The sequence below is a fragment of the Symphalangus syndactylus genome, chromosome 21 (assembly GCF_028878055.3).
Source record: "Symphalangus syndactylus isolate Jambi chromosome 21, NHGRI_mSymSyn1-v2.1_pri, whole genome shotgun sequence".
Taxonomy (NCBI): Eukaryota; Metazoa; Chordata; class Mammalia; order Primates; family Hylobatidae; genus Symphalangus; species Symphalangus syndactylus.
In genome coordinates, this window is record NC_072443.2 from 86,301,116 (window position 1) to 86,327,511 (window position 26,396).

General features: G+C 60.5%; 3 protein-coding genes across 10 annotated transcripts; 2 read left to right on the forward strand and 1 right to left on the reverse strand.

Moving 5' to 3' along the window:
* Positions 1–390: 390 nt before the first annotated feature.
* Positions 391–4,111, reverse strand: DRD4 (dopamine receptor D4). 3 transcript variants are annotated; one of them, XM_055260098.2, is made up of 5 exons: positions 3,833–4,111; positions 1,824–1,936; positions 1,338–1,723; positions 882–1,145; positions 394–794 (listed from the first exon to the last, which is right to left on the reverse strand). In XM_055260098.2, the coding sequence occupies exons 1-5, from the start codon at positions 4,109–4,111 to the stop codon at positions 592–594; spliced, it is 1,245 nt and encodes a 414-aa protein (XP_055116073.1). In that variant the 3' UTR covers positions 394–591. The 3 variants fall into 3 exon arrangements, with proteins under 3 accessions (XP_063486955.1, XP_055116073.1, XP_063486954.1); XM_063630885.1 differs by having other exon boundaries at positions 391–744; positions 882–1,723; XM_063630884.1 differs by having other exon boundaries at positions 395–794; positions 882–1,723.
* A 10,229-nt stretch (positions 4,112–14,340) lies between these two features.
* Positions 14,341–15,781, forward strand: SCT (secretin). Its single transcript, XM_055260145.2, has 4 exons — positions 14,341–15,004; positions 15,088–15,189; positions 15,288–15,380; positions 15,548–15,781. The coding sequence occupies exons 1-4, from the start codon at positions 14,931–14,933 to the stop codon at positions 15,657–15,659; spliced, it is 381 nt and encodes a 126-aa protein (XP_055116120.1). The 5' UTR covers positions 14,341–14,930; the 3' UTR covers positions 15,660–15,781.
* A 1,314-nt stretch (positions 15,782–17,095) lies between these two features.
* Positions 17,096–25,408, forward strand: CDHR5 (cadherin related family member 5). Of its 6 annotated transcripts, XM_055260029.2 has the most exons (15): positions 17,149–17,233; positions 17,320–17,495; positions 17,754–17,804; positions 20,243–20,335; positions 20,484–20,585; positions 20,690–20,800; positions 20,896–21,066; positions 21,761–21,851; positions 21,983–22,080; positions 22,266–22,466; positions 22,621–22,734; positions 22,818–22,920; positions 23,028–23,423; positions 23,884–24,041; positions 24,219–25,408. In XM_055260029.2, the coding sequence occupies exons 1-15, from the start codon at positions 17,149–17,151 to the stop codon at positions 24,636–24,638; spliced, it is 2,370 nt and encodes a 789-aa protein (XP_055116004.1). In that variant the 3' UTR covers positions 24,639–25,408. The 6 variants fall into 6 exon arrangements, with proteins under 6 accessions (XP_055116006.1, XP_055116004.1, XP_063486939.1 ...); XM_055260031.2 differs by lacking the exon at positions 23,028–23,423 and having other exon boundaries at positions 17,096–17,233; positions 22,818–22,902; XM_063630869.1 differs by lacking the exons at positions 17,149–17,233; positions 17,320–17,495; positions 17,754–17,804 and having other exon boundaries at positions 19,846–20,335.
* Positions 25,409–26,396: the final 988 nt, after the last annotated feature.

Here is a 26,396-nt window from a genome sequence, read left to right on the forward strand (position 1 = left end):
CTTGGGGCATCCTCTGGCCAGGGACTGGCAGGAACCTATGCTCTGGTCTCAAGGCAGCTTCTAAAATGATAGGTTGGGCTCCCCTGCTGGGGTGTGCTGGGGCAGCAGAGCCTGGAGCCCCCTGTGCCTGGTTCTCAGAGGCGGGAGTTGGCCTGGGCAGGGCCTGGCGGCTGACACCCCCCACCCCGCCTCTCCCCATTCCTCTCATCCCAGTGGAACTGGGCTTGGCCAGGAGACACCTTGCCCTGCTGGGTGCTATTTCCTCTCCCCTGCAGAGAGGGGAGGCTGGGCCTGAGCGCTGCCGAACTGAGTGGCTCTCCGGGGGCCCCTTCCCACCTCACCCTAAGCAGGCGGCCGGCTTGGTGGGGTCTGCTCTGTGGGTTCGTTGGCGGGAAGGAAGAGGTTAACTGGCTGGGGGGCCTGGGGCCACTGGGGCAGAAACCCCCCTTCCCCCTCCCCATCAACCCCCAGGAGTCTTCACAGCTGAGTTTGGGAAGGAATTTGTTTAATTAACGTACAAAAGCGCCCTCCCCATCTCCTTGGTCCCTGAGGCCTGGACATCAGGCCCGGGGGCGTCCGTGGGTGCCCGGCTCAGCAGCAGGCACGCAGGGCCTTGCGGAAGACGTTGCGGAACTCGGCGTTGAAGACAGTGTAGATGACGGGGTTGAGGGCGCTGTTAACGTAGCCCAGCCAGGTGACGGCGCTAACCAGCCGCGGGGGCATGGAGCAGGCAGGACACAGCGCCTGCGTGATATGCACCACGAAGAAGGGCGTCCAGCACAGCAGGAAGGCCCCTGGGGGCGCCGAGAGCCGCGTTAGCGCCCCCCGCCCATCCGTGCCTCGTACTCCCCTCCCCCCCGTCCCCCAGGACAGGAACCCACCGACCACCACCGGCAGGACCCTCATGGCCTTGCGCTCCCGGCCGGTGATCTTGGCACGCCGCCTCCTGCGGGTCTGCGGTGGAGTGTGGGATGGGAGCGCGGCGGCTCTGACGGCGTCGGGGGGCGCACAGTTGGAGCCGCAGGGGTCCGGGGGGAGGCCGGGCGCGGGGGCCGCACAGTCGGGGCCGCAGGGACCCCAGGGAAGGCCGGGCACGGCGGGCGCACAGTCGGGGCCGCAGGGACCCCGAGGAAGGCCGGGCGCGGAGTGCGCACAGTCGGGGCCGTAGGGACCCCGGGGAAGGCCGGGCGCGGGGGGCGCACAGTGGGGGCCGTAGGGACCCTGGGGAAGGGCGGGCGCCGGGGACGCGCAGTCGGGGCTACAGGGACCCTGGGGAAGGGCGGGCGCCGGGGACGCGCAGTCGGGGCTACAGGGACCCTGGGGAAGGCCGGGCGCGGGGGGCGCACAGTCAGGGCCGCAGGGGTCCTGTGGGGTGGGGGGCGTGGGGGAAGGCGGGCCGGGGCCGCTGGGTCGGCGGGGCGCGCGGCCGTGCAGCTTGGCGCGACGTGCCACCTCCCAGCGCTGCAGGCCGCGGAACGTGGCCCAGTAGAGCAGCAGCATGAGCGGGCAGGGTAGGAAGAAGGAGCACACGGATGAGTAGACCACGTAGTCGCGGTCCTCCAGGCGGCACACGGCGGGGTCGCGGCCGCGCACGTCGTTGAGGCCGCACAGTACAGGCGCCGCCACTGCCGCGGACAGCAGCCACGTGGCGCCGATGAGCAGTAGCTGCCGGCGGCTCCCACCCTGGCGGTTGTAGCGCAGCGGCACGGCCACGGCCACGAACCTGCGGGGAGCGCCGAGCGGGCGCCGGACAGCGCAGAGGCCGCGGTGAGGGCGGCGGCGGCGGGAGGGGCGCGGGGGCGCGGGTAGGGAGGGTGGCGCACCTGTCCACACTGATGGCGCACAGGTTGAAGATGGAGGCGGTGCACAGCATGACGTCCATGGCCATGAGGGCGTCGCACAGGCGGGGGCTCAGCAGCCACGCGCCACCCTGGACCTGCGCGGCGACACCACAGGCCCTGAGGTTTCCCAGCCACCGCGGGCCCTTGTGACCCCCACTCTTATGGTAGTTCCAGGGCTGAATATGGAGAAGGGGGCCCGGCTGTGAGTCAGAGGCCAGAGGAGCGGCCAGAGAAACACCCCCTCCCCACTCAGATCTCCCTTTGTTTTGAGTCAGGGTCTCGCTGTGTCACGGCGGCTGGAGTGCTGTGGCTCCATCATGGCTCACTGTAGCCTGGAACTCCTGGGCTCAAGCGATCCTCCCACCTTAGTCTCCAGAGTAGCTGGGACTACAGCCGCGCGCCACCACCCCCGGTGATTTCTTTTTTTCTTTTTGTTTGTTTTTTGAGACGGAGTTTCGCTCTTGTTGCCCAGGCTGGAGTGCAGTGGCGCGATCTCATCTCACTGCAACCTCCGCCTCCCAGGTTTAAGCGATTCTCCTGCCTCAGCTCCCCCGAATAGCTGAGACAACAGCCGCAGCCACCACCCCCGGCTGATAATTTTAATTTTTTGTAGATACCGGGCCTGGTATGTTTCCCAGGCTGGTCTCAAACTCTTGGGCTCAAGCTATCCCCTGCCTTGGCCTCCCAAAGTCCCGGGATTACAGGCGTGAGCCACCGCTCCTGGCCTTGGTCTCCGTTTTGTTACAAACATGAGAACGGCCTGGGGAATTCCCTGGGGCGGGTCCTGATGTCATCGGGCTCAAGGGGAGCCCCCCCCCCCAGCCTGGGGTAGGCAGGGTCCCCGCTGGGCCTAGATGTGAAGCTGGCTGCTCTGCCCCTCAGGGCATGAGCCAGCCTGTCTGGTGAAGCTCTCTATGGGAGGCTCGGGCGCGTTAATTCATTTCTGTTTCCTCATCTGTAAGACGAGGGTGATGATAGTATCCACATCATAATTGTCTTGAAGACAAATTATAATTAAAAATATGAAGACCATGCCCAGTGCCCAGCGTAGGACTCCACGTGGAGTGACTCTCTCCAAGGGCAAAGGAGCAGGCAGCCCCTCTAATCCCTTCCCGCCGATTTGGGAAGATTAGGAGCTTAAACGTCGTCACTGTGACGTCTGCGGCTCGAAAGGAGCACAGGTCAGCGTGTCCCGTGCTGCTGGTCTCTGCCCCAGCCGCCTGGACTCACCGTGTCCATCAAGGGGAAACCCCGAGTCCCCCCTCCTCCACAGTCCGGGACACTGCGTCCCCAGCTCAGCTCTAAGCTGCTTTTCTCTGGCCGAACGCAGAGGGGCTGGCACCAAGGCCGACCCACTAGAGGGCCAGACCTGGTGTGGAGTGTGGGCTCCATCCCCCAATTCCCCCTCAGGCTTCCCCCCAGGGTTCTCAGCAGGGGCCTGGCCCCCCGCACACCCTCCCTGCCCCTGGGTTCTGTCCAGCCCAGGTCTCCCCTGCGAGCTGTGAGCCTCCTTCTGGGGGTGTGCCAGCATCTGCACTAGGTGTGCGTGGTGGGCAGTGGCTGTGGCCGTGCGCAGTGTGTGTGTCCCACGGCAGCCAGGGGGCTGAGCCTGCATCTGCCTGTCTGTCCAGCTGGCTGCCTTGGGGGTGAAATCCAGCTACGGAGGGAACTGGGCTTGACAAAGTCGCCTGTTTCTGGGGTCCCTGGATCGAAGGACGGGCATCTCCTGGATAGCAGACGCCAAAACAGAGGGGGAAGGGAGGAGAGGAACGGGGGTCGGGGTACAGACAGCGCAGCGGGTGGAAGGTCGCGAGGTGGCGGCGGTGGGTCTAGGGGTGTAGCGCGGAGGGACAAGGCGCAGCGCCCCTGCCTCCGCCCCAGCTGGAAGCTCCCGAGCAGAAAGGGGCCGGGTCACGCCGGGTCCTCCGCAGGGACAGGGACGGGGAACAGAGGAGCAGGTGAGGATGCTCGTGCGGCCAGACGCGGCTCACCTCGGAGTAGACGAAGAGCGGCAGCACCAGGAGAGCGAGGAGGAGGTCGGCGGCCGCCAGGCTCACGATGAAGGAGTTGGTGGGCGTCTGCAGGGCGCGCTCGGTGGCCACGCTCACGCACACGAGCGAATTCCCCGCGAGCACCGCGCCGATGAGCAGCACGCCCCCCACCAGCGCCGCCGCGCCCGGCCCAGCCAGCCCGGCAGATGCCCCCGCAGCAGTCCCCGCGTCCGGCCCGCGCCCAGCCAGCAGCCCGTCCGCGGTGGTGCGGTTCCCCATGGCGCGCCTGGGCGGGCGCTGAACACCGGGGGCAGCACCCGGCCACAAGCCGGGGAGTCCTTCCCCTCGGGCACGCCCCAGCCGGACCCTGGTCCCGCCCCCGACCCGCCCCGGCTCAGGGGGGCCCCCGCAGCGCTCCACCGTGCGCCCAGTATTTGCTGATCTTGGAATTTTGCGCAGGGAGAGACGGGCAGGTGGACGAATGCGGCGGCCCAAAGAGACTGGAATGAAGCGAGGTGGTGGCCATGGGCAGGCCAGCATCGCCCAGCGCCGTGCGGGGTCCGCAACCCGAGAAACCGACAAGGATGGCGGGACGGCCAGACCAGGCCCTGAAGCGCGCAGGCATCGACGCCAGCGCCATCCTGCCCGGCCCTCGGGCGCTCCACCTAGTCCACCTGGTATCTGGGAAGACGTCCCTCCCAGGCCCGTTCCTCCAGACGCCGAAAGACCTGAGCTCAGGCTCTGACCGCCTCCCCGGCGGACTCGCCTCGACCTCGCGCGCACCCTCCACGCCCGCCCCCGACTCCGCGCCCGACTCAACCGCCGACGCCTAGCTCGTACCCCCGCCCCCCCAGCAGCCTCTGGTCCTCAGCCCCCGCGACCACCACGGTCAGCCGCGGCCCCACTCGTTGCACAGTTGGTCCTCGCGTGGCCACCCCCGAAACTGGGCCGGCACCTCCCCCACGACCCTCCACCCCCGGGCGGACAGCTGAGCGGTCGACCCCGCTCCCTCCTCCATTCCCTCCGGCCCAAGACCCTGAGCTAGGTTGGCGCCCTTCTGACCCTGGGCAGGGGGTCCTGGGACCGGAAGTAGGTTCAGCTTGCGAGGAGGCAAGGAGAAAGACAGGACAGGCCCTGGCAGGTTCCAAACGTGCAGAAGAGAAAGTGCTTGCAAAGCGCAGCAGAGAATTCTATGGACTCTTCATCAAAGAGGGGTGACCTGTGACTTGAGAGGTATTTTCTGTAGTCTGTCACTAAAGGGGCCTAGAAGACACTAAAAGGGGGCACCACTCTGTGGGACCCCAGGCGGTGCACATCCTGATGCTCTTGTCTTTGTTTCTGGGAGGCCTGGAGTGGAGGGGCCGTGCCAGGAATTGAGGCCCCTGACCTCAAAGGTCTGGAGGACACGGGCTAGATGGAGGCGCTGACAGGGTGTGCGTTAAAGGGAGAAATGAGGGCTCTGAGAAGGAGCAGGCACCGTGAGTGTCAGAGGGCAAGGTCACCGGTCTGCAGGGGAAGGGCCTGCACCAGGGGCAGGTGTGCACAGGCATCAGGTACGGCCGCGGCCAGGCTCAGTTCCTCTTGTGCAGATCAGTCTGCCGCCCTTGAGAACCCTTGAGAAAAAGAAGTCACCACAGAAGAGACTGGGACAGTGGGAGTTTCTTCTCTCCCAGGATGGAACCAGGGAGGGTGGCCCTGGGGTCTCCGGCTGGGCGCCAAACGGTGAGTCCAGCCCAGCCTCTGGTGGCTTAGAGTTCCTTCAAGTGGCCCCCAAGATGTCTGCGACCACCAAGAGTGAAAACAAAGCTAGGTGGAGAAAGGATGTGTGCAGTGCACATCTCTGATACACAGATCCAGAATATAAAGGTGCTTTTAAAACAATGAGAAAAGACAAACAGCCCCCATTTCTTTCTTTTTGTTTTTTTGAGACGGAGTTTCACTCTTATCGCCCAGGCTGGAGTGCAGCAGCACAATCTTGGCTCACTGCAACCCCTGTCTCCCAGATTCAAGCGATTCTCCTGCCTCAGCCTCCCAAGTAGCTGGGATTATAGGTGCCCACCAGCACGCCCGGCTAATTTTTTTGTATTTTTAGTAGAGACGGGGTTTCATCATGTTGGCCAGGCTGGTCTCAAACTCCTGACCTCAGGTGATCCACGTGCCTCAGCTTCCTACAGTGCTGGGATTACAGGTGTGAACCACTGCCCCCAGTCTATACTAAACTTCTGTTGTTTATCTGAAAATCAAATGTAACTGGATGTGATCACATCTCACTGCAATCATGGCTCACTGCAGCCTCAATCTCCTGGGTTCAAGTGATCCTCTGGCCTCAGCCTCCTGTACAACTGAGACCACAGATGCGTGGTGCCACACCCAGCTAATTTTCTTATTTTTTGTAAAGACAGGGTCTCGCCATGTTAGCCCAGCTGGTCTCAAACTCCTGGGCTCAAATGATCCTCCCACTTCAGCCTCTCAAAGTGCTGTGATTACAGGCATAAGCCACACAGCCAGCCTAAACAATTTTTAATAAGGACCTCCACTCATACCTTACACATTAAAAAATTAACTCAAATATGCTGTCAAGAGAATCAAAAGACACAGACCAGGAAACGGTGTTTGCAAATGGCCACGTCCGGCAATGTTTTTTCCGTTTTAGTGCAGTAGGACGTCGTCCATTTTCCTGATGGCTACTCATGTTTCCCCACTTCTCCCATGTGCCTGTTAACTGTCAGCATGCCCTCTTCTGGAATGTGCCTGTTAACTGTTAACTCTTCTGGAATGTGCCTGTTAAAAATCTTTGCTTTTGTTAAAAATTGGGTTGTCTACACCAGGTGCGGTGGCTCATGCCTGTAATCCCAGCACTTTGGGAGGCCGAGCGGGGTGGATCACCAGGTCAGGAGTTCAAGACCAGCCTGGCCAACATGGTGAAACCCCGTCTCTACTAAAAACACAAATAATTGGCCGGGCACAGTGGCTCACGCCTGTAATCCCAGCACTTTGGGAGGCTGAGGCAGGCGGATCACAAGGTCAGGAGATCGAGACCATCTTGGCTAACACGGTGAAACCCTGTCTCTACTAAAAAATACAAAAAAATTAGCTGGGCGTGGTGGCGGGCGCCTGTAATCCCAGCTACTAAGGAGGCTGAGGCAGGAGAATGGCGTGAACCCGGGAGGTGGAGATTGCAGTGAGCCAAGATTGCGCCACTGCACTCCAGCCTGGGTGACAGAGCAAGACTCCGTCTCAAAAAAAAAAAAAAAAAATTAGCCGGGCGTGGTGGTGCGTGCCTGTAATCCCAGCTGCTTGGCAGGCTGAGGAAGGAGAATCACTTGAACCCAGGAGGCAGAGGTTGCGGTGAGCGGAGATCACGTCATTGCACTCTGGCCTGGGCGACAGAGCAAGACTCTGTCAAAAAATAAATAAATAGGCCGGGCGAGTTGGCTCATGCCTGTAATCCCAGCACTTTGGGAGGCCAAGGCAGGTGGATCACAAAGTCAGGAGATGGAGACCATCCTGGCTAACACAGTGAAACCCCGTCTCTACTAAAAATACAAAAAATTAGCCGGGCATGCTGGCAGGCGCCTGTAGTCCCAGCTACTCAGGAAGCTGAGGTAAGGGAATGGCGTGAACCTGGGAGGCAGAGCTTGCAGTGAGCCGAGATCGCGCCACTGCACTCCAGCCTGGGTAACAGAGCGAGACTCCATCTCAAATAAATAAATAAATAAAAAATAAAAATAAAAAAATAGAAACAAATTTTTAAAAAAAATTAGCAATCATGTATCCAACAAATAGCTTGTATACAAAAAATATTAATAATTCTCAAAACTCAACAGTAATGACATCACAAAAAGAAAATTCCAAATGAGTATCCTTTATGAATATAGATGCAAAAGTTCTCAAAAAAATATGAGCAAACACAGTCCCTTTTAAAGTGCTGCCTGCCAGAAAAGCAGCATTTTTTTTTTTTTTTTTTGAGATGGAGTCTTGCTCTGTCACCCAGGGCTGGAGTGCAGTGGTGTGATCTCAGCTCACCATAAGCTCCGCCTCCCGAGTTCCAGCAGTTCTCCTGCCTCAGCCTCCCAAACAGCTGGGACTACAGGCGCGCACCACCACGCCCGGCTAATTTTGGTATTTTTAGTAGAGACAGGGTTTCACTACGTTGGCCAGGCTGGTCACAAACTCCTGACCTCATGATCCGCCCACTTCGGCCTCCCAAAGTGCTGGGATTACAGGCGTGAGCCACAGTGCCTGGCTGAAAAACAGCATTTTTTAAAGGATTATGCACCATAACCCAGTGGGATTTATCCCAGGAATGCAAGGGTGAGTGAACAGATGAAATTCAATGTCATACACCACTCTAACAGAATGAAGAAAAACCCATGCGATCATCTCAATTGATGCAGAAAAAAAATTTCATAAAATTCAAAACCCTTTCATGATAATAAGACTCAAAAAACTAGGAATAGAAACAAACTTCACCAGGTCGGGCGCCGTGACTCACACCTGTAATCCCAGCACTTCAGAAGGCCGAGGCGGGTGGATCACTTGAGGTCAGGAGTTCAAGACCAGATGCCCAATATGTTGAAATCCCATCTCCACTAAAAATACAAAAATTAAAATTAGCTGGGCATGGTGGCTCAAGCCTGTAATCCCAGCTACTCAGGAGGCTGAGACACGAGAATTACGTGAATCCAGGAGGTGGAGGCTGCAGTGAGACGAGATCGCACCACTGCACTCCACCCTGAATGACAGAGGGAGACTGTCTCAAACAAACAAAAAACAAACACAGCTATCATACTCAATGGTGAGAAACAAAAAGCCTTTTAAAGAGACAAGGATGCCCACTGCTGCTGCTTCTGTTCAACATTGTTCTGGACGTTCTAGCCAGAGCATTAATCAAGAAAAAGAAATTAAAGGTATCCAAAATTGGAAAAGAAAACTATTTCTACTTGCAGATGGCATGATCTTATGTATAGAAGATCTCCAAAACAGGCTGGGCGCAGTGGCTTACGCCTGTAATCTCAGCACTCTGGGAGGCCGAGGCGGGCAGATCTTGAGGTCAGGAGATCGAGACCATCCTGGCTAACATGGTGAAACCCCATCTCTACTAAAATTACAAAAAATTAGCCGGGCATGGTGGCAGGCATCTGTAGTCCCAGCTACGTGGGAGGCTGAGGCAAGAGAATGGCGTGAACCCAGGGGGCGGGGCTTGCAGTGAGCCGAGATCGCGCCACGGCACTCCAGCCTGGGCAACAGAGCGAGACTCCGTCTCAAAAAAAAAAAAAAAAAAAAAAGAAAAAAGAAAGAAACCCTGTCTCTACTAAAAATACAAACATTAGCTGGGTATGGTTGCGTGAGCCTATAGTCACAGCTTTTTGGGAGTCTGAGGTGGGAGGATCATTTGAGTCCAGGAGGTTGAGGCCACTGTGAGCTGTGATTGAGCCAATATGTTCCAGGCTGGGCAACAAAGTGAGACCCTGTCTCAAAATAAAATAAATAATGAAAATGGGTAAAGGACTTGAATAGACATTTCTTCAAAGAAGATACACAAATGCCCTGGTGCAGTGGCTCACGCCTGTAATCCCAGCACTTTGGGAGGCTGAGGCAGGCGGATCTCTTGAGGTCAGGAGTTCGAGAACAGTCTGGCCAACATGGTGAAACCCCGTCTCTACTACAAATACAAAAATTTGCTGGGTATAGGGGCGGGCGCCCATAATCCCAGCTACTTGGGAGGCGGAGGTGGGAGAATCGCTTGATCCTGGGAGACAGAGGTTACAGTGAGCCAAGAATGCACCACTGCACTCCAGCCTGGGCAACAGTGTGAGACTCTGTCTTAAAAAAAATATGGCTGGGCACTGTGCCTCACATCTGTAATCCCAGCACTTTGGGAGGCCGACGTGGGCGGATCATGAGGTCAGGAGATGGAGACCAGCCTGGCTAACATGGTGAAACCCCGTCTCTACTAAAAATACAAAAAAATTAGCCAGGCGTTGTGGCAAGCACCTGTAGTCCCAGCTACTCAGGAGGCTGAGGCAGGAGAATCGTCTGAACCTGGGAGGCAGAAGTTGCCGTGAGCCGAGATCGCGCCACTGCACTCCAGTCTGGGTGACAGAGTGAGACTCCGTCTCCAAAACAAACAAACAAACAAACAAAAAATATACATATGCCACACACAAATGGCCACGAAGTACTTGAGAAGATGCTCAACCTCATTAGTCACTGGGGAAATGCAAATCAAAACCACAGTAAGATACCATTCCATATCCATTAGGTAAAATAACTAGATAGACAGATAAATAAATAAATAAATAAATAAATAAATAAATATTTTTAAAAAATACAAAAATTGCTTTCCCTCCCTTCCTTCCTTCCTTCCTTCCTTCCTTCCTTCCTTCTTTCTTTCTTTCTTTCTTTCCTCTGTGGCCCACGCTGCAATCTACTCGGCTCCCTGCTGTCCGCGCCACGGACTGCCTGGGACTGCCGGCGCGCGCCACCGCTGCCTGCTTTTTCTCCTTTGGCTGCAGGCACGTGTTCGCCATCTTGGCCACGCTGGTCACCAGCTCCTGACACCGAGTGCTCTGCCCGCCTCAGCCTCCCGAGGTGCTGGGACTGCAGATGGAGTCTCGCTCACCCGGTGCTCGGTGTTGCCCGGGCTGCAGTGCGGTGGCGTGGTCTGGCCTCGCGGCAGCCTCCGCCTCCCAGCCGCCTGCCTTGGCCTACCAGGGTGCTGGGATTGCAGCCCCTGCCCGGCCGCCGCCCCGTCTGGGAAGTGAGGAGCGTCTCTGCCCGGCCACCCATCGTCTGGGAGGTGAGGAGCGCCTCTGCCCGGCCACCCATCGTCTGGGAGGTGAGGAGCGCCTCTGCCCGGCCACCCATCGTCTGGGAGGTGAGGAGCGCCTCTGCCCGGCCACCCATCGTCTGGGAGGTCAGGAGCGCCTCTGCCCGGCCACCCATCGTCTGGGAGGTGAGGAGCGCCTCTGCCCGGCCACCCATCGTCTGGGAGGTGAGGAGCGCCTCTGCCCGGCCGCCCCGTCTGGGAGGAAGTGAGGAGCGCCTCTGCCCGGCCGCCCCGTCCGGGAGGAAGTGAGGAGCGCCTCTGTCCGGCCACCCATCGTCTGGGAGGTGAGGAGCGCCTCTGCCCGGCCACCCATCGTCTGGGAGGTGAGGAGCGCCTCTGCCCGGCCACCCATCGTCTGGGAGGTGAGGAGCGCCTCTGCCCGGCCACCCATCGTCTGGGAGGTGAGGAGCGCCTCTGCCCGGCCACCCATCGTCTGGGAGGTGAGGAGCGCCTCTGCCCGGCCGCCCCGTCTGGGAGGAAGTGAGGAGCGCCTCTGCCCGGCCGCCCCGTCCGGGAGGAAGTGAGGAGCGCCTCTGTCCGGCCACCCATCGTCTGGGAGGTGAGGAGCGCCTCTGCCCGGCCACCCATCATCTGGGAAGTGAGGAGCGCCTCTGCCCGGCCACCCATCATCTGGGAAGTGAGGAGCGCCTCTGCCAGGCCGCCCCGTATGGGAGGTGAGGAGCGCCTCTGCCCGGCCGCCCCGTCTGGGAGGTGAGGAGCGCCTCTGCCCGACCACCCATCGTCTGCGAAGTGAGGAGCGCCTCTGCCCGGCCACCTATCGTCTGGGAAGAAGTGAGGAGCGTCTCTGCCTGGCCGCCCCGTCTGGGAGGTCTACCACGGAGGCCAGAAGCAATGTGGGGGCTGGACGTAGTGGCTCACGCCTGTGGTCCCGGCACTCTGGGGGGCGAGGCGGGTTGATCACTTCGGGCTAGGAGTTCGAGACCAGTCTGGCCAACTTGGCGAAACATGAAAAATACAACAGACAAACCAACCAACCAACTCAGTGACAACAAAACAGGTCTACCCTGGAGTCATACTCTAATTTTTTCTATTTTCCTCCCTTTCTGATCCTTTATCCCACTTTCTTTTTCTTCCTCTTCCTTCTCCCTCTTCTTTGTCAAATAGAGGATTGAGTTATTATCACTGAAAAAAAAAAAATACAAAAATTAGGGGGGTGTGGTGGTGCATGCCTGTAGTCCCACTACTTAGGAGGCTGAGGCAGGGGAATCACTTAAACCCGGGAGGCAGAGGTTGCAGTGAGCTGAGACCGTATACTGCACTCCAGCCTGGGCAACAGAACGAGATTCCGTCTCAAGCAAACAAACAAATACAATATATACAAGGTAGAAATAAACCAAATGTCCTCAGCAGGTGAATGGATGAATCAAATGCAGTGTGATTTTTCCATTAAAAAGAATGAAATTCTGGGGCCAGGCACGGTGGCTCCTGTGTGTAATTCCAGCACTTTGGGAGGCCAAGGCGGGCAGATCACCTGAGGCCAGGAGTTCGAGACCAGCCTGACCAATAAGGCGAAACTCCGCCTCTATGAAAAATACAAAATTAGCCAGGCGTGGTGATGCATGCCTGTAATCCCAGCAACTCCAGAGGCTGAGGCAGGAGAATTGCTTGAACCCAGGAGGCAGAAGTTGCAGTAGGCCGAGATCGTGCCATTGCACTCCAGTCTGGGCAACAAGAGTGAAACTCCATCTCAAAACAAATAAATAAAAATAGTGACGGGGCTCTTGCTGTGTTTCCCAGGCTGGTCTCGAACTCCTGGCCTCAAACCATCCTCCTGCCTCACTGTCTCAAGTAGCCGAGACCACAGGCATGCACCACCATGCCCAGCTTTTAGGATTTTATTGGTATGAAATACCCAGAACAGGCAGATCCACAGAGACAGAAAGTAAATTAATTGTTACTCAGGAGCTGAAGGGATGGGGGAAGGGGAGGTAAATGCTTTATGGATTTGAGGTTTTCCATCTGGGGAGTAAAAAGTTCTGGAACTAAACAGCAGTGCTGGTTGTATAATTCCGTGACTGTACTAAGTATCACTTTAAAATGGCTAAAATGGTAAGTTTCATGTTATGCATATTTTCCCACAATAAAAAAAAAACTCAGCAGTAGAGAACAATTTAAAAACGGGCAAGAGATGTGACGATACATCTAACCCACGACAACATGCAAATGGAAACAAGCAGCTGAAAAGAGGTTCAGAATCACCCGCCACTGGGGAAATGCAACTAAGACCACAAGGAGGTGTTGCCGCAGACAGAATGGCTGAAGGTTAAAAATAGCGACTGCAGGGATGTTGACAGTGTGCAGAGAAAGTGAGGCCGGGCGCTGTGGCTCACGCCTGTAATCCCAGTGCTTTGGAAGGCCGAGGCAGGTGGATCACTTGAGGTCAGGAGTTTGAGACCAGCCTGGGAAACATGGTGAAACCCTGTCTCTACTAAAAATATAAAAATTAGCCAGTCATAGTGGCAGGCACCTGTAATCCCAGCTACTTGGAGGGCCGAGGCACAAGAATTGCTTGAAACCGGGAGGTGGAGGTTGCAGTGAGCCAAGATGGCCCCACGGCACTCCAGCCTGGGTGACAGAACGAGACTCCATCTCAAAAAGAAAAAAAAAGAAAGAAAAGAAAAGAGAGAAAGAAAGAAAAAGAAAGAGAGAGAGAGAAAGAAAGGAAAGAAAAAGAAAGGAAGAAAAAGAGAAAGAAAAAGAAAGAGAAAAAGAAAGAAAGAAAAAGAAAGAAAAAGAAAGAAAGAAAGAGAAAGAAAGAAAAGAAAGAAAGAGAAAGAAATAAAAGAAAAGAAAGAAAGTAAGTCCCACATTGCTGGCGGGGCTGTGAAATGATGCAAACACTGGAGTAAATATTGTGGCCGATTTAACAGATGGATACAGTGCATGGCTCACAACCACAGCAGAACATCGAAGGGCTTGACAGCCATTTCTCCATCCACTCCATGATGTATAAATGGCTCACAGACACTTGAGAAGATGCTCCACATTGCTGGTCATTAGGGAGATGCAAATCAAAACCGCAGCGAGACACCACATCGCACCCACCGGCATCGTTAGTACACAACAAACAAAAAGCCACAAAGTAGCAAGTGTTGGTGAGGACAAGAACCGTGTGCCTGCTGCGCTGCTGGGAAGACAGTTTGGCGTTTCCTCAGAATATTTAACACATAATTACTCTGTCACCCAGCAATTCCCTCATAACTATACACCCAGAATGCTTGAAAACAGGATCAGGAAGGGCCGTTTGCACACCCACGTTCACAGCAGCGTTATTCGCCTTCGCCCCAAAGGGGAGGCGGCCCAAGTGTCCATGAAGAGGCCCACAGATGAGCGGACGCGGTCGATGCGGTCCCTGCACACAGCGGGACACAGTTCCCCACAAAAGGGAAGGAGATTCCCACACATGCCAGGCCTGCCAGGCCTGCCAGGCTGCGGCGGCGAAGGCGGAGGATGCTGCGCTGAGAATCCAGCCGGTCTCCAAAGGACAAATCCCGTGAGGCTCCCCCAGCGCGCAGTCCCAGGAGGCGCTGAATCCACAGACAGAAAGTGGAGGGGGCGCCAGGGCTGAGGAGGAGAGGGGGCGTTTGATGGGGACCGAGCTTCATTTTGGGAGGACAGGAGAGTCTGAGAACGGATTCTGGGGGGACGGGAGAGTCAGAACGGATTTTGGGGGGACGGGAGAGTCTGAGAACGGATTTTGGGGGGATGGATGCACGGAATGATCCTGAACCGCGCACTTCAAAGCAGATAAAATGGCAACACCGGCCCCCCAACAGAGTCACGCCGCTCCTGCCTTCCGGGGACCAGAGGCGCTGTCCCCACGCTGAAGCTGGAGAGGAACTCACCCCAGCAGGGTGCTCCAGGGGCCTCCGGAACTCTGGCCGCCGCCCCTTCCCCGGGGACCCCCCGTCCCCCCCAAACCCTCCCCCAAGCCCCCCCGGCCCCTCCGCCCCCGCGTCCCCGCAGGCTCCGAGGCTTCGCGGTGCGGTTCCCTCTACGGGTCCCGGGCCCGCGCTCCCTTCGACCCCCAGGCCGGGGCGTCCCCCTCCTCCAGCCGGCCGAGGGGCGCCAGCGCGGCGGAGGGGGCGGGAGGCCGGGCCGGGGCGACAGCTGGGGGGGCGGCCCTGACCTTCCCGGGATCGCTGGGTGCGGCCGGGCCGTCCCCTTTCCGGGCGCCGCCATAAAGGGGCCTCGCGGGGCCTGGGCCGTGGCCGCAGCGCTCAGCTCCCGCGCCCCGACCCCGCCATGGCCCCCCGGCCCCTCCTGCTGTTGCTGCTGCTGCTCCTCGGGGGCTCCGCCGCGCGCCCCGCGCCCCCCAGGTGAGCCGCCCGCCAGGCCCACCCGCCCCCCGGCCCCACCCACCCCCAGTGCGGCCCTGATCCCGACCCCCGACCGCCCCCAGGGCCCGGCGACACTCGGACGGGACGTTCACCAGCGAGCTCAGCCGCCTGCGGGAGGGCGCGCGGCTCCAGCGGCTGCTGCAGGGCCTGGTGGGGAAGCGCAGGTGAGGCCGGGTGGTGTGGGGGGTCCTGGCGTGGTGCCCCAGCAGCAACGCGCGACCCCCCAACTCCAGGACTAACTCTGTTTTGGGGCGGGGGGCAGCGAGCAGGACGCAGAGAACAGCACGGCCTGGTCCAGGCTCGGCGCGGGTCTGCTCTGCCCGTCAGGGTCCAACATGCCCACCCTGCAGGCCTGGTGAGCACCCGCCCCACTGCAGACCCCACCGCAGACCCCACTCCAGACCCTTCCTTCTGTCCGTGGCCTCCCTGGGTCAGCACTGGTGGCCACTGGAGGCCCAATTCCAGCAGCGGGGCCGGGGTCTCCAGCCGCAGCGCTCAGCCCCTCACGTGCTGTCTTTGCAGGATGCCCCTGGACCGGGCCTGGTCTCCCTGGCTGCCCCCTGGGCCCAGGCCTGGGGTTATGGTTTCAGAACCAGCCGGCACTGCTGCAGAAGGAACCTTGCGGCCCAGATGAGGAAGGAACCCCCTCACCACCTGCCCGGCTGAGGAGCGCAGCGGCATTTGGGGTGGGGGGCGGGCTGGGGGAGAGGGGGAGGGGTGGTACTCGGCACCAATAAAGGAGGAATCAGACCCAGACGCTGGGAGCTGTGTCCACTTGGTGTAATCGAGGCAGCCCCTGTGTAGCGGGGCTGAGGGACGGAAGGAGGCCCATCCACCCAGCAGGGACTGACCACACCCAGCTGCCCTTTACACCTGCGGGCACAGCCGGCCCCTCATCCTTATCTCTGGCATCAGGGCCACCTCCTGCACATCGACTAAGCACCGCAGGGCCCCGCCCCACCCCTTGTCATCCATTAGGAAACATTCTGGGGCTTGGGGAAGCCCGGACACCCTCTCAGCTCCTGCCCCGGGGACCCATGTGGTCAGTGTTTCTGGAAGGGGTAGTGGGGAGGGTGTGAAGGGGCCAGGGGGCCTCAGGCGGGCAGGAAGAGGGGAGGGTGGAGGTGTCACCTGGGGTGCCAGGAGTCCACTCTGGCGTGAGGACTCTGGACCCTCTGCCTTGGGTGGCCTCAGACCAGTGGCTTGACCCCTCAGAGCCTGTGGTGCACGGAGCGTGCAGGGCTTGAAGGCGACCATGAGGGTATGGTGCAGGGTTGGGACACAGGCCAGAAGCTTCAGCGCACAGGCCTGGAGGGAAGAACTCCACCTGCCCCTCACGACAGCCCCTTCCTCACCCCGACCCCACCCAGTGGCCTCTCCCTAGAGCTGGGGGCTTGTGGGGGGCCAATGAAAAGAGCAGGGCGAGTGTCGAGTCTCACCTCACCCCCTCTGTCGGGCACCAGGGCCCCCCAGGAGCTCCCAGCTGCCCCTTCCAGCCCTGCCTTAGCCTCAGTCGCTAAGGCCCTGTCCAGCCCCACCCTGAGAAGCCGACTTGTCTCTGGGGCAGACAGGGGCGTCCCCAGGACACAGTAAGAGCCTTTTCCTTCAGAACCTGCTGTCAGGCAGGGAGGGAGGTGCTCCCTGGGGAACACCTGGGTTCTGAGCCTCAAGGGGTGGCCTTAGGAACTTTGCCTGAGAGAGATCTTAGGGAAGGAGCCAAGCCACGGCAGCCTGGGCTAGGGAGGCAGGTTCCAGACACCCCGACACCAAGGGCCGAGCCCCTACCCCCAGCCCCCAGCTTCTCTCCCACACCCTAGCCCTGCCCCTGCCCCCGTGGCACCCATGAGCCGCTCTCCAGCCCTTTCTGCCCTGTGCCTCGGTGCCTGTGGCCTGAGCCCCCTGGCTGACCCCTGCACTCAGTCCAACTTGAGCCAAATGACCGCCCCTCCTTCTGGCAGTGGGCTGGACCAGCCGGCCAGCGGGAGCCCCCTTGGCAGAGGCCGGTTGTAAAGGATCATAAAGTGGGCGGCGTCTAGCTGGGGCGAAGGTCGCTGAGGTAGGAACTGCGCCAGTCCTGGACGCCAGACCTGCTTGGACCCTCCCGCCAGGTGACAGCCGCCAAGATGGGGTCTTGGGCCCTGCTGTGGCCTCCCCTGCTGCTCACCGGGCTGCTCGGCCGACCCCCAGGGACCATGGCCCAGGCCCAGTGTACGTGCGGGCAGGGGTAGGTGGGGGCACGGGCGGTGGGGAGCCAGGGGCTGGGAGGCACCGATCCCTCCTCTGCAACCTTACAGACTGCTCTGTGAGCAAGACCATCTTTGAAGTAGAGGAGAACACGAATGTCACCAAGCCACTGGTGGACATCCACGTCCCGGAGGGCCAGGAGGTGACCCTCGGACCCTTGTCCACCCCCTTCGCATTTCGGATCCAGGGAAACCAGCTGTTTCTCAACGTGACTCCTGATTACGAGGTGTGGGCGGCAGGTGGGCGGGATGTGGGGGTCCCGGGAGAAGGGCGCCCGGATCCTCAGGCCACACCTCCCTCGGGGGCCTGGGAGTTCTATGCCCGCGGGCATCCACTAACACCCATGCTTGGTGGTGCCTGCCCTAGAAAGCTGGGCCATTTCGGGATGAAGTTGCCTGGGCCCACACCCTCAGCCTGCCCCCTTGGCCTCAGTCTCCCCACCTGTGGGGCAGGATGGTGACTGCAGACCTGTCTACATCCACAGGAGAACTCACTGCTTGAGGCTCAGCTGCTGTGTCAGAGCGGAGGCACACTGGTGAGTCTCCGCCCCGCCCGGCCACCTCTGCTGGGCTCTGCCCTGCCCGTCCAGGACCAGTCTTTGATGACCTCAGCTAGGGTGTGGTTTCAATGCCACCCCTCCGAGAGTGATGCCCACATTTCCTCCAGTCCAGACTCTGCCCTGAGCTGTGGAGTCCCCGTCACTGACCCCTTGTCCAGCAGACACCCACCGAGTGTGCCCAAGACTCCCCCCACTCCCTCAACCACCCACAAGGGAGGCACCTTTATCCTGCCAGTCACGGGGACCACCTTGGTTCCCACTCGCCCTCCCTCCCCACGTGCCCCCCACAGCCCCCCATTGGTAAATCTGTTGGCTCGGCCCCAGCTCGACCCAGAAATCCACCATCTGCCCACCTCCAGTCCCACCAGGGCCGGGACACCAGCACTCATTTTGGGAAACTTTCAGCTGGCTTCCCTGTTGCCCTTTGCTGGCCCCAGTCCACTCCACGGGGCAGAACAGCCCCTGTGGATGTGGTAAACCAAGGCTGCCCAGCCCACCCCAGCCCTCCACGGCTCCTTTCTCACGAGAGTCAAACCCAGATGTACCGTGCGGAGGCTCCGCTGCAGCCTCAGGGCTCCCACCAGGCACGTTCCTCCCTCACCGGCTCAGGACTGTAGTCTCCAGAGAAATCCCAACCGTCCTATTCCCTGTTGCATCCCAGCCTCGCTCCCCCAACATCCTGCTTCTTGACCAGCTGCATGTTTTTTGGCTTTATTAAGGAAAATTGCAGAATCCTGAGGCCAGCACAGGCCCCCTCACCCACCAGCATACAGCAGGCTCTGTGCCCTCCACGCACCACAGCACGTCACCTGCACATATCTTGGGATGTGTCTCTGAAAGAGCGGGACCTTTCTTTTTTTTTTGAGACAGAGTCTTGCTCTGTTACCCAGGCTGGAGTGCAATGGCGAGATCTCGGCTCACTGCAACCTCCGCCTCCCAGGTTCAAGTGATTCTCCTGCCTCAGCCTCACAAGTAGCTGGGATTACAGGTGTGCACCATCACGGCCGGCTAATTTTTGTATTTTTAGTAGAGACGGGGTTTCTCCATGTTGGCCTGGCTGGTCTCAAACTCCTGACCTCAGGTGATCTGCCTGCCTCGGCCTCCCAAAGTGCTGGGATTACAGGTGTGAGCCACCACACCCGGCTGACAATCCAGTTTCTTCACAAATCAATCTCCAGGAAAAAAGATGGGAGAAAGGGAAAGGTACAGATGAACAGAAACTCAGGTGCATAATGTGGGCCCTGATTCAAACAAACAATGGTTAAAAAAGCCTTCAGAGACCACAGGGAATGTGGCACCCTGGACATTCGAGGTAGAAAGTGACCACTTTTCCCAGGTGTGATGACATTGTGGTTATGTTCTAAAAAGAAGAGTCCTGGCCGGGTGCCGTGGCTCACGCCTGGAATCCCAGCACTTTGGGAGGCCTAGGCAGGTAGATCACCTGAGGTCAAGAGTTCGAGACCAATGTGGCCAACAGGGTGAAACCCCGTCTCTACTAAAAATACAAAAATTAGCTGGGCGTGGTGGCGGGCACCTGTAATCCCAGCACTTTGGGAGGCCGAGGGGGCGGAGGCCGAGGCAGGAGAATCGCTTGAACCCGGGAGGCAGAGGTTGCAGTGAGCCAAGATTGCACCACTGCACTCCAGCCTGGGCGACAGAGTGAGACTCTGTATCCAAAAAAAAAAGCAAAAACCAAAACCAAAAACCAAAAAAAAAAAACAAAGAAATTGGATTGTCTTTCCTCACCTGAGATTCTGCTGGCTGCATCCCCAAGTACCTGCATTATTTTTCTGTGGAGCACCTGCCACCTCCTAGCTTTATAAAGTCCTTTTTGTCTGTTGTTATAAGTCCTGCCAGGACAGGCACCACTGGGCAGAGATTTGTCTCTTGTGATCTCTGCATCCCAACGCTTAGAGCTGTGCAGCCCCCCTGCGGCCCCCCAAAAACTCAGCGAGTGAGTGGACGGGTACCATCGAGGGGTGCATCTCACTCATGGCGGGGACGGGTGGCCGTCGAGGGGTGGGCCTCACGGCGGGGATGGGTGGCCGTCGAGGGGTGCACCTCACTCACGGCGGGGACAGATGGCCGTCGAGGGGTGCACCTCACGGCGGGGACGGGTGGCCGTCGAGGGGTGCACCTCACTCACGTTGGGGACGGGTGGCCGTCGAGGGGTGCACCTCACGGCGGGGACGGGTGGCCGTCGAGGGGTGCACCTCACTCACGTTGGGGACGGGTGGCCGTCGAGGGGTGCACCTCACGGCGGGGACGGGTGGCCGTCGAGGGGTGCACCTCACTCATGTTGGGGACGGGTGGCCGTTGAGGGGCGCACCTCACGGCGGGGACGGATGGCCATTGAGGGATGTACCTCACGGCGGGGAGGGGCTGTGGGAGAGGCTGACGGCCACACCCTGCAGGTGACCCAGCTGAGAGTGTTCGTGTCAGTGCTGGACGTCAATGACAACGCCCCCATATTCCCCTTTACGACCAAGGAGATAAGGGTGGAGGAGGTGAGGCCAGCGGAGCCGCCGGGACTGGGCACGGGGGTGTGGGAGCCCAGGGTGAGGGCAGGGGGCGAGTGGTGGCCGGGGGCTCAACCACAGCGGGTGTCCACAGGGGCCAAGAGTGTGGCCGGACCAAGCCCCTCTCCCTCCCCAGGACACTAAAGTGAACTCCACCGTCATCCCTGAGACGCAGCTGCAGGCCGAGGACCTAGACAAGGGCGACACTCTGTTCTACACCCTCCAGGAAGTGACAGCAGTCAGTGCCGCCCGCCCCGCCCCATGCAAGCCCCTCGCCTCTGACACCCACAGCCGCCCTCGCCTCCCAGGCTCTTAGGCTCTGTCCCCCCCCGACCCTCCCAGGGTGCCAGTGACTACTTCTCCCTGGTGAGTGTAAACCATCCCGCCCTGAGGCTGGACCAGCGCCTGGACTTCTACGAGCGGCCGAACATGGCCTTCCGGCTGCTGGCGAGGGTGAGCAGGTCACCCCAGCCCTGAGTCCCACACGCTTGAGGCCCCCCTGGCCTCAGCTGCTCCCAGGCCTGATCCAGCACAGCCGGCTGTTGCAGGACACTCCGGAGGAGAATGTGGAGCCCAGCCACACTGCCACCGCCACGCTGGTGCTGAGCGTGGTGCCTGCCGACCTGCGGCCCCCCTGGTTCCTACCCTGCACCTTCTCAGATGGCTACGTCTGCATCCAAGCTCAGTACCACGGGGCTGTCCCCACGGGGCACACACTGGTAATGGGGAGGGAGGGGCAGTGCACCGGGCGGAGCCTTCTAGGCGGGCTGGACACAGGGACGGCCAGGATCAGGAGAAGAAAGGCAGGGTGGGGGTCAGGGGGTGGGGCCAATTTTGGTTGTGATTTTGAAACAAATACAGACTCTCCTTGTAAACCAATCCTTCCCATCTTGAGGGGGTGAGGGAGCAAACCCTGAACACACAGAGAGGAGCGTGGGCCCCAGAGCCAGGCGGTCTCAGGGGCCTGGGGAGGTGGGCTGGGGCCCTGGAGCTCTTAAGGCATGGTGACATCTCTGCCCTGCTCACGGTCACCACTGAGCCCACACAGGCTGTCTGCAAACCTTCACGGCACCAAGGCACCCGGGGCCACCAAACAGCACATGAGAGGCAGAAATGCAGGCCCTGGGAGCCCCCACTTCCTAAATGTTTGCTTACCCGTCAAGACAAGCCTTGTGCAAACGGGACTCAATATCTTTGGGCAACTTGACTCATTCATGAGTAAGGGACCCACAGGGGTGTTACTGATTGCGATGCTGGGACAAGGGACTGTCCTAGGCAGGCAGGGACGCCCGGCCACCAGCGGGACTGGGCCCCTCCTCAGCCAACCCTGCCCTTGATGGGGAGCCAGAGGGGTCAGGCTGGGGCCATCCACCCCAGCCCCACGATGTGCCCTCCCCTCCGCCATCCCTGAAGCCATCCCCCCTCGTCCTGCGTCCCGGACCCATCTACGCTGAGGACGGAGACCGCGGCATCAACCAGCCCATCATCTACAGCATCTTTAGTGGTGAGTGGGGCCCAGCCCTCAACAATGCCCCGTACCCCCTCTGTCCCTGTCTCCATCCCCACCTTGGGCAGAGCTGGCTGGGTCCCTGGGCCTCAGGGGGCCGGGGCTGAGCACTTCCATCGTCCTCCCAGGAAACGTGAATGGTATCTTCGTCATCCACCCAGACTCGGGCAACCTCACCATGGCCAGGAGTGTCCCCAGCCCCATGACCCTACGTCTGCTGGTGAAGGTGAGGTGGGCACCTGCATGGGGGGCATGGCAGAGGGGGCAGGGTGGAAGGTAGGGTGTGGGGTCAGGGCTGGGGGGCCAGGGCAGGGCTCCTGCCAAGTCTGCACCTGCCCTTCCCGAGCCCCAGGCTTCAGCGCCAGCTCCACCTTCAACCCCACTAGTCACTGCTGCCTCCCCCGCCTCCAGGGCCAACAGGCTGACCTTGCCCGCTACTCAGTGACCCAGGTCACCGTGGAGGCTGTGGCTGCAGCTGGGAGCCCGCCCCGCTTCCCCCAGAGCCTGTACCGTGGTACCGTGGTGCTTGGCGCTGGAGCGGGCGTTGTGGTCAAGGATGCAGCTGCCCCCTCTCAGCCTCTGAGGATCCAGGCTCAGGACCTGGAGTTCTCGGTAGGTAGCACATCCAAGGCTGATGCCTGCCGCCCCCACTGGCAGCCTTCCTGTTGCCCAGGGTCCCTGGGCCCACCTGGCCTCCCCTCTGTGGGTGGGTCAGGGCTGTCCTCGGGAGGCAGCCTGGCCGGGGACTCACTGAGACCCTGTCCAGGACCTCAACTCGGCCATCACGTATCGAATTACCAACCACTCACACTTCCGGATGGAGGGAGAGGTTGTGCTGACCACCACCACACTGGCACAGGCGGGAGCCTTCTACGCAGAGGTGAAGGGCAGGGCAGGTGGGCATCTCCAAGGGTGTGGGGCTTAAAGATGTGCCCAGGAGGGACAAGCCCCTTCCTGCCCCAGGTTGAGGCCAACAACACGGTGACCTCTGGCACCGCAACCACAGTCATTGAGATACAAGTTTCCGAACAGGAGCCCCCCTCCACAGGTGAACCCCCCTCCACAGGTGAGCCCCCAGGGTTCTCCAAATAAGCCCCTTCGGTGGCTCCTTCCCCAAGGTAGGTGTGCAAGGGGTGGGCAGAGGCAAGCCCAAGCACTGTTCCCGGCCCCCAGATGTCCCCCCATCCCCAGAGGCTGGAGGAACAACCAGGCCCTGGACCAGCACCACTTCCGAGGCCCCCAGACCCTCTGCGCCCTCCCAGGGAACCTCCACGACCAGCTCTGGGGGAGGCACAGGCCCTCATCCACCCTCTGGCACAACTCTGAGGCCACCAACCTCATCCACACCCGGGGGGCCCCTGGGTGCAGAAAACATCACCTCCCAGCAACCAGCCACTCCCGGTGGGGGTACAGCACAGACCCCAGAGCCAGGAACCTCTCAGCCGCTGCCCCCCGGTGTGGGAACCAGCACCTCCCAGCAACCAGCCACTCCCAGTGGGGGCACAGCACAGACCCCAGAGCCAGGAACCTCTCAGCCGCTGCCCCTCAGCAGGAGCACCCCATCTTCAGGTAGCACCCACTCTGTTGCCTTCCCTCCCTGACTCAGGTCACTGGCTGGTACGGGAAACGCTGTAGGAAGGGTCCACCCCAGGCTGACCTGGCCTGACCATGAAATCCCAAAGAGGGGTCTGTTTGGGACTGACAGACACAGACAGGCCTAAGGCCCCCAGTGAGGTAAACTGTCGATGTGGTGTCCAGCGAATCCCACGATTCCCACGGCTGCCGCTCACCGTGCAAGTCCCTGCACCTCCTGTGAGCTCCTGTGAGCAGCCTGGCCTCCCCAGGGGGGCCCCAGGGTCTCAGTGGGACACACAGGCCCCTCGAGCCAGGGTCAGCAGAGCCTGAGATTTGGGAGACAGCCCAGGCCTGAGTGGAACCCAGGTGTCCCAAGCCTGGCACAGGTTGGCATGGGGAATGCCTGGGGCACTCAACAGTGCGGGGGTGATGGCGTTTTCCACTGCGATGCCAGGTGGCGGCCCCTTGGAGGACAGGCGCTTCTCAGTGGTGGACATGGCGGCCCTGGGCGGGGTGCTGGGTGCGCTGCTGCTGCTGGCTCTCCTTGGCCTTGCCGTCCTTGTCCACAAGCACTATGGTCCCCGGCTCAAGTGCTGCTCTGGCAAAGCTTCGGTGAGGCCCAGGGTGGAGGGCAGGGCAGGTGACCAGGCAGGCAGTGGGGGACAGAAGAGGGGAGGGCGGAGGGGCAGATGTGGAGGCGGAGGGGTGTCCAGCGTGGAATGAGGGTGTGCAGAGGCCAAGGCTGCAGAGACCCAAGGACCCTGCTGACGCCTTGACTCCTGCCCGCAGGAGCCCGAGCCCGAAGGCTTTGACAACCAGACGTTCCTCCCTGACCACAAGGACAACTGGGCGCCCGTCCCCAGCCCCACGCATGACCCCAAGCCCGCGGAGGCACCGATGCCCGCAGAGCCTGCGCCCCCCGGCCCTGCCTCCCCAGGCGGTGCCCCTGAGCCCCCCGCAGCGGCCCGAGCCGGCGGAAGCCCCACGGCGGTGAGGTCCATCCTGACCAAGGAGCGGCGGCCGGAGGGCGGGTACAAGGCCGTCTGGTTTGGCGAGGACATCGGGGCGGAGGCAGACGTGGTCGTTCTCAACGCGCCCACCCTGGACGTGGATGGCGCCAGTGACTCCGGCAGCGGCGACGAGGGCGAGGGCGCGGGGAGGGGTGGGGGTCCCCACGATGCGCCCGGTGGCGATGACTCCTACATCTAAGCGGCTCCTCCACCCTCTACCCCGGCCGCGCGGGCACTGGAGGTCCTGCTCCCCCAACCTCCGACCCGAGGCAGAATAAAGCGAGGCTCCCGAAACCCAGGCCATGGCGTGGGGCAGGCGCGCGGGTGCACGGGGGCCCCATTCACTCGCGTCCCCCATCGTCATCAGCGCTTGAGCCCGGGTGTGCAGATAGGGGCGGCGGGTCTGGCCACGCTGTCCCCACCCTAAGGCTGCAGCACTTCCCGTAAACCACCTGCTGTGCCCGCCGCCTTCCTGAGGCTCTGTGCCAGCTGGCCTAGGAAGTTCCTCTCCCGCTCTAACCACAGCCCGAGAGGGGGCTCCCCTCCCCCCACCTGCACCGGGGATCTCAGTCACCCGCTCAGCTCAGACCTCCCGCTCCGGACCCTACACAGAGATTGCCTGGGGAGGCTGAGGAGCCGGTGCAAACCCCCAAGACGATGCTCCTGGGAGTCGGTGGTCTCAAACACCTGCTGGGGGTCCTAGTCCCCTTCTGAAATCTACATGCTTGAGTTGGGGCACAGCAGTAAACACCCCGCCCAGAGGCCCGGACTGAGGCGCGCTGCGGGTGGGCGCGCCATGTGGCGTGAGCAGGAGCCGGACCAGGAGGCCTAGGGGTGAGAGACACATTCCCCTCGCTTTTCCCAAGGCCGGAGCCCAGCCTGGGTGCCCATGCCCAGAACCATCAAGGGATCCCTTGTGAGTTGTCAGCATTTTCCCTAATGAAAATACACCATTAATTCCTTTCCAAATGTTTTAATTGTGAGAGTATCTGATATTCTTGTCTCAACAATCTAAAAAACCCAAAGGGGGCTGCGCACGGCGGTTCTCGCCTAAATCCCAGCACCTTGGGAGGCCAAGGTGGGCGGATCACCTGAAGTCGGGAGTTCGAGACCAGCCTGACGAACATAGAGAAACTCCGTCTCTACTAAAAATACAAAATTAGCCAGGCGTGGTGGTTCATGCCTGTCATCTCAGCTACTCGGGAGGCTGAGGCAGGAGAATCACTGGAACCTGGGAGGCGGAGGCTGTGGTGGGCCAAGATTGTGCCACTGCACTCCAGCCTGGGCAACAAAAGCGAAACTCCATCTCAAAAAAAGAAACGCAAACGGTGCAGCTGCCCCTTTTTCGAGGCACGTCCACCTCCCATTACCCGCTTCCTCTTTTTTTGAGACTGAGTCTTGCCCTGTCCCCTGGGCTGTAGTGGAATGGCTCCATCTCGGCTCACTGCGGCCACTCCCTACTCCCTCCACCCCTCCCTACTCCGCGCTGCCCGGGGCGGGGTTCCGCTGGTCGCATCCGATAGTAGGAACAGGCGGCGCGCGCCCTCCGCGGAAACTCCCGCCTGGCCACGGGACCTCCTTGGCTGCACCTGCAGCTCCTCGGGCCCCGCCCCCGGCCCGGCCACCATAAAAGCGCCGGCCCTCCGCTTCCCCGCGAGACGAAACTTCCCGTCCCGGCGGCTCTGGCACCCACGTACTGGGGATCCCAGACCCACGCGGTGCAGGCCCGGGAGCGAGAGCCTCCGCCGGGGCTCCGTGACCCCGGAGGGGTAGAGCCAAGGGCTGGGGGAGCCTGAGGGATGAGGGTCGGGCGGGGAGGGAGGCGGAGGCACAGGCGAGGTTTCGCGGGGCTGAGAATGGGACGGGGTGGACTCGGGGAAGGAGGCGGGGAGGGAGGCGGAGGCAGAGGCGGGGTTCCGCGGAGCTGAGAACTGGACGGGGTGGGATCGGGGAGGGT

Bases quoted from the DNA above. Each gene is read 5' to 3' on its own strand.
- DRD4 (XM_063630884.1), bottom strand. From the start codon at position 4,111: ATGGGGAACCGCACCACCGCGGACGGGCTGCTGGCTGGGCGCGGGCCG. The intron at 1,937-3,832 runs GTGAGCCGCGTC...GTCGCCGCGCAG, and splicing joins CGCTCTTCGTCTACTCCGAG to GTCCAGGGTGGCGCGTGGCT. The intron at 1,724-1,823 runs GTGCGCCACCCT...CGCTCCCCGCAG, and splicing joins TGCGCCATCAGTGTGGACAG to GTTCGTGGCCGTGGCCGTGC.
- SCT (XM_055260145.2), top strand. From the start codon at position 14,931: ATGGCCCCCCGGCCCCTCCTGCTGTTGCTGCTGCTGCTCCTCGGGGGC. The intron at 15,005-15,087 runs GTGAGCCGCCCG...GACCGCCCCCAG, and splicing joins GCGCGCCCCGCGCCCCCCAG to GGCCCGGCGACACTCGGACG. The intron at 15,190-15,287 runs GTGAGGCCGGGT...GGCGGGGGGCAG, and splicing joins GGCCTGGTGGGGAAGCGCAG to CGAGCAGGACGCAGAGAACA.
- CDHR5 (XM_063630869.1), top strand. From the start codon at position 19,910: ATGGCCGTCGAGGGGTGCACCTCACGGCGGGGACGGGTGGCCGTCGAG. The intron at 21,852-21,982 runs GTGAGTGGGGCC...TCGTCCTCCCAG, and splicing joins CATCTACAGCATCTTTAGTG to GAAACGTGAATGGTATCTTC. The intron at 22,467-22,620 runs GTAGGTAGCACA...GACCCTGTCCAG, and splicing joins CTCAGGACCTGGAGTTCTCG to GACCTCAACTCGGCCATCAC.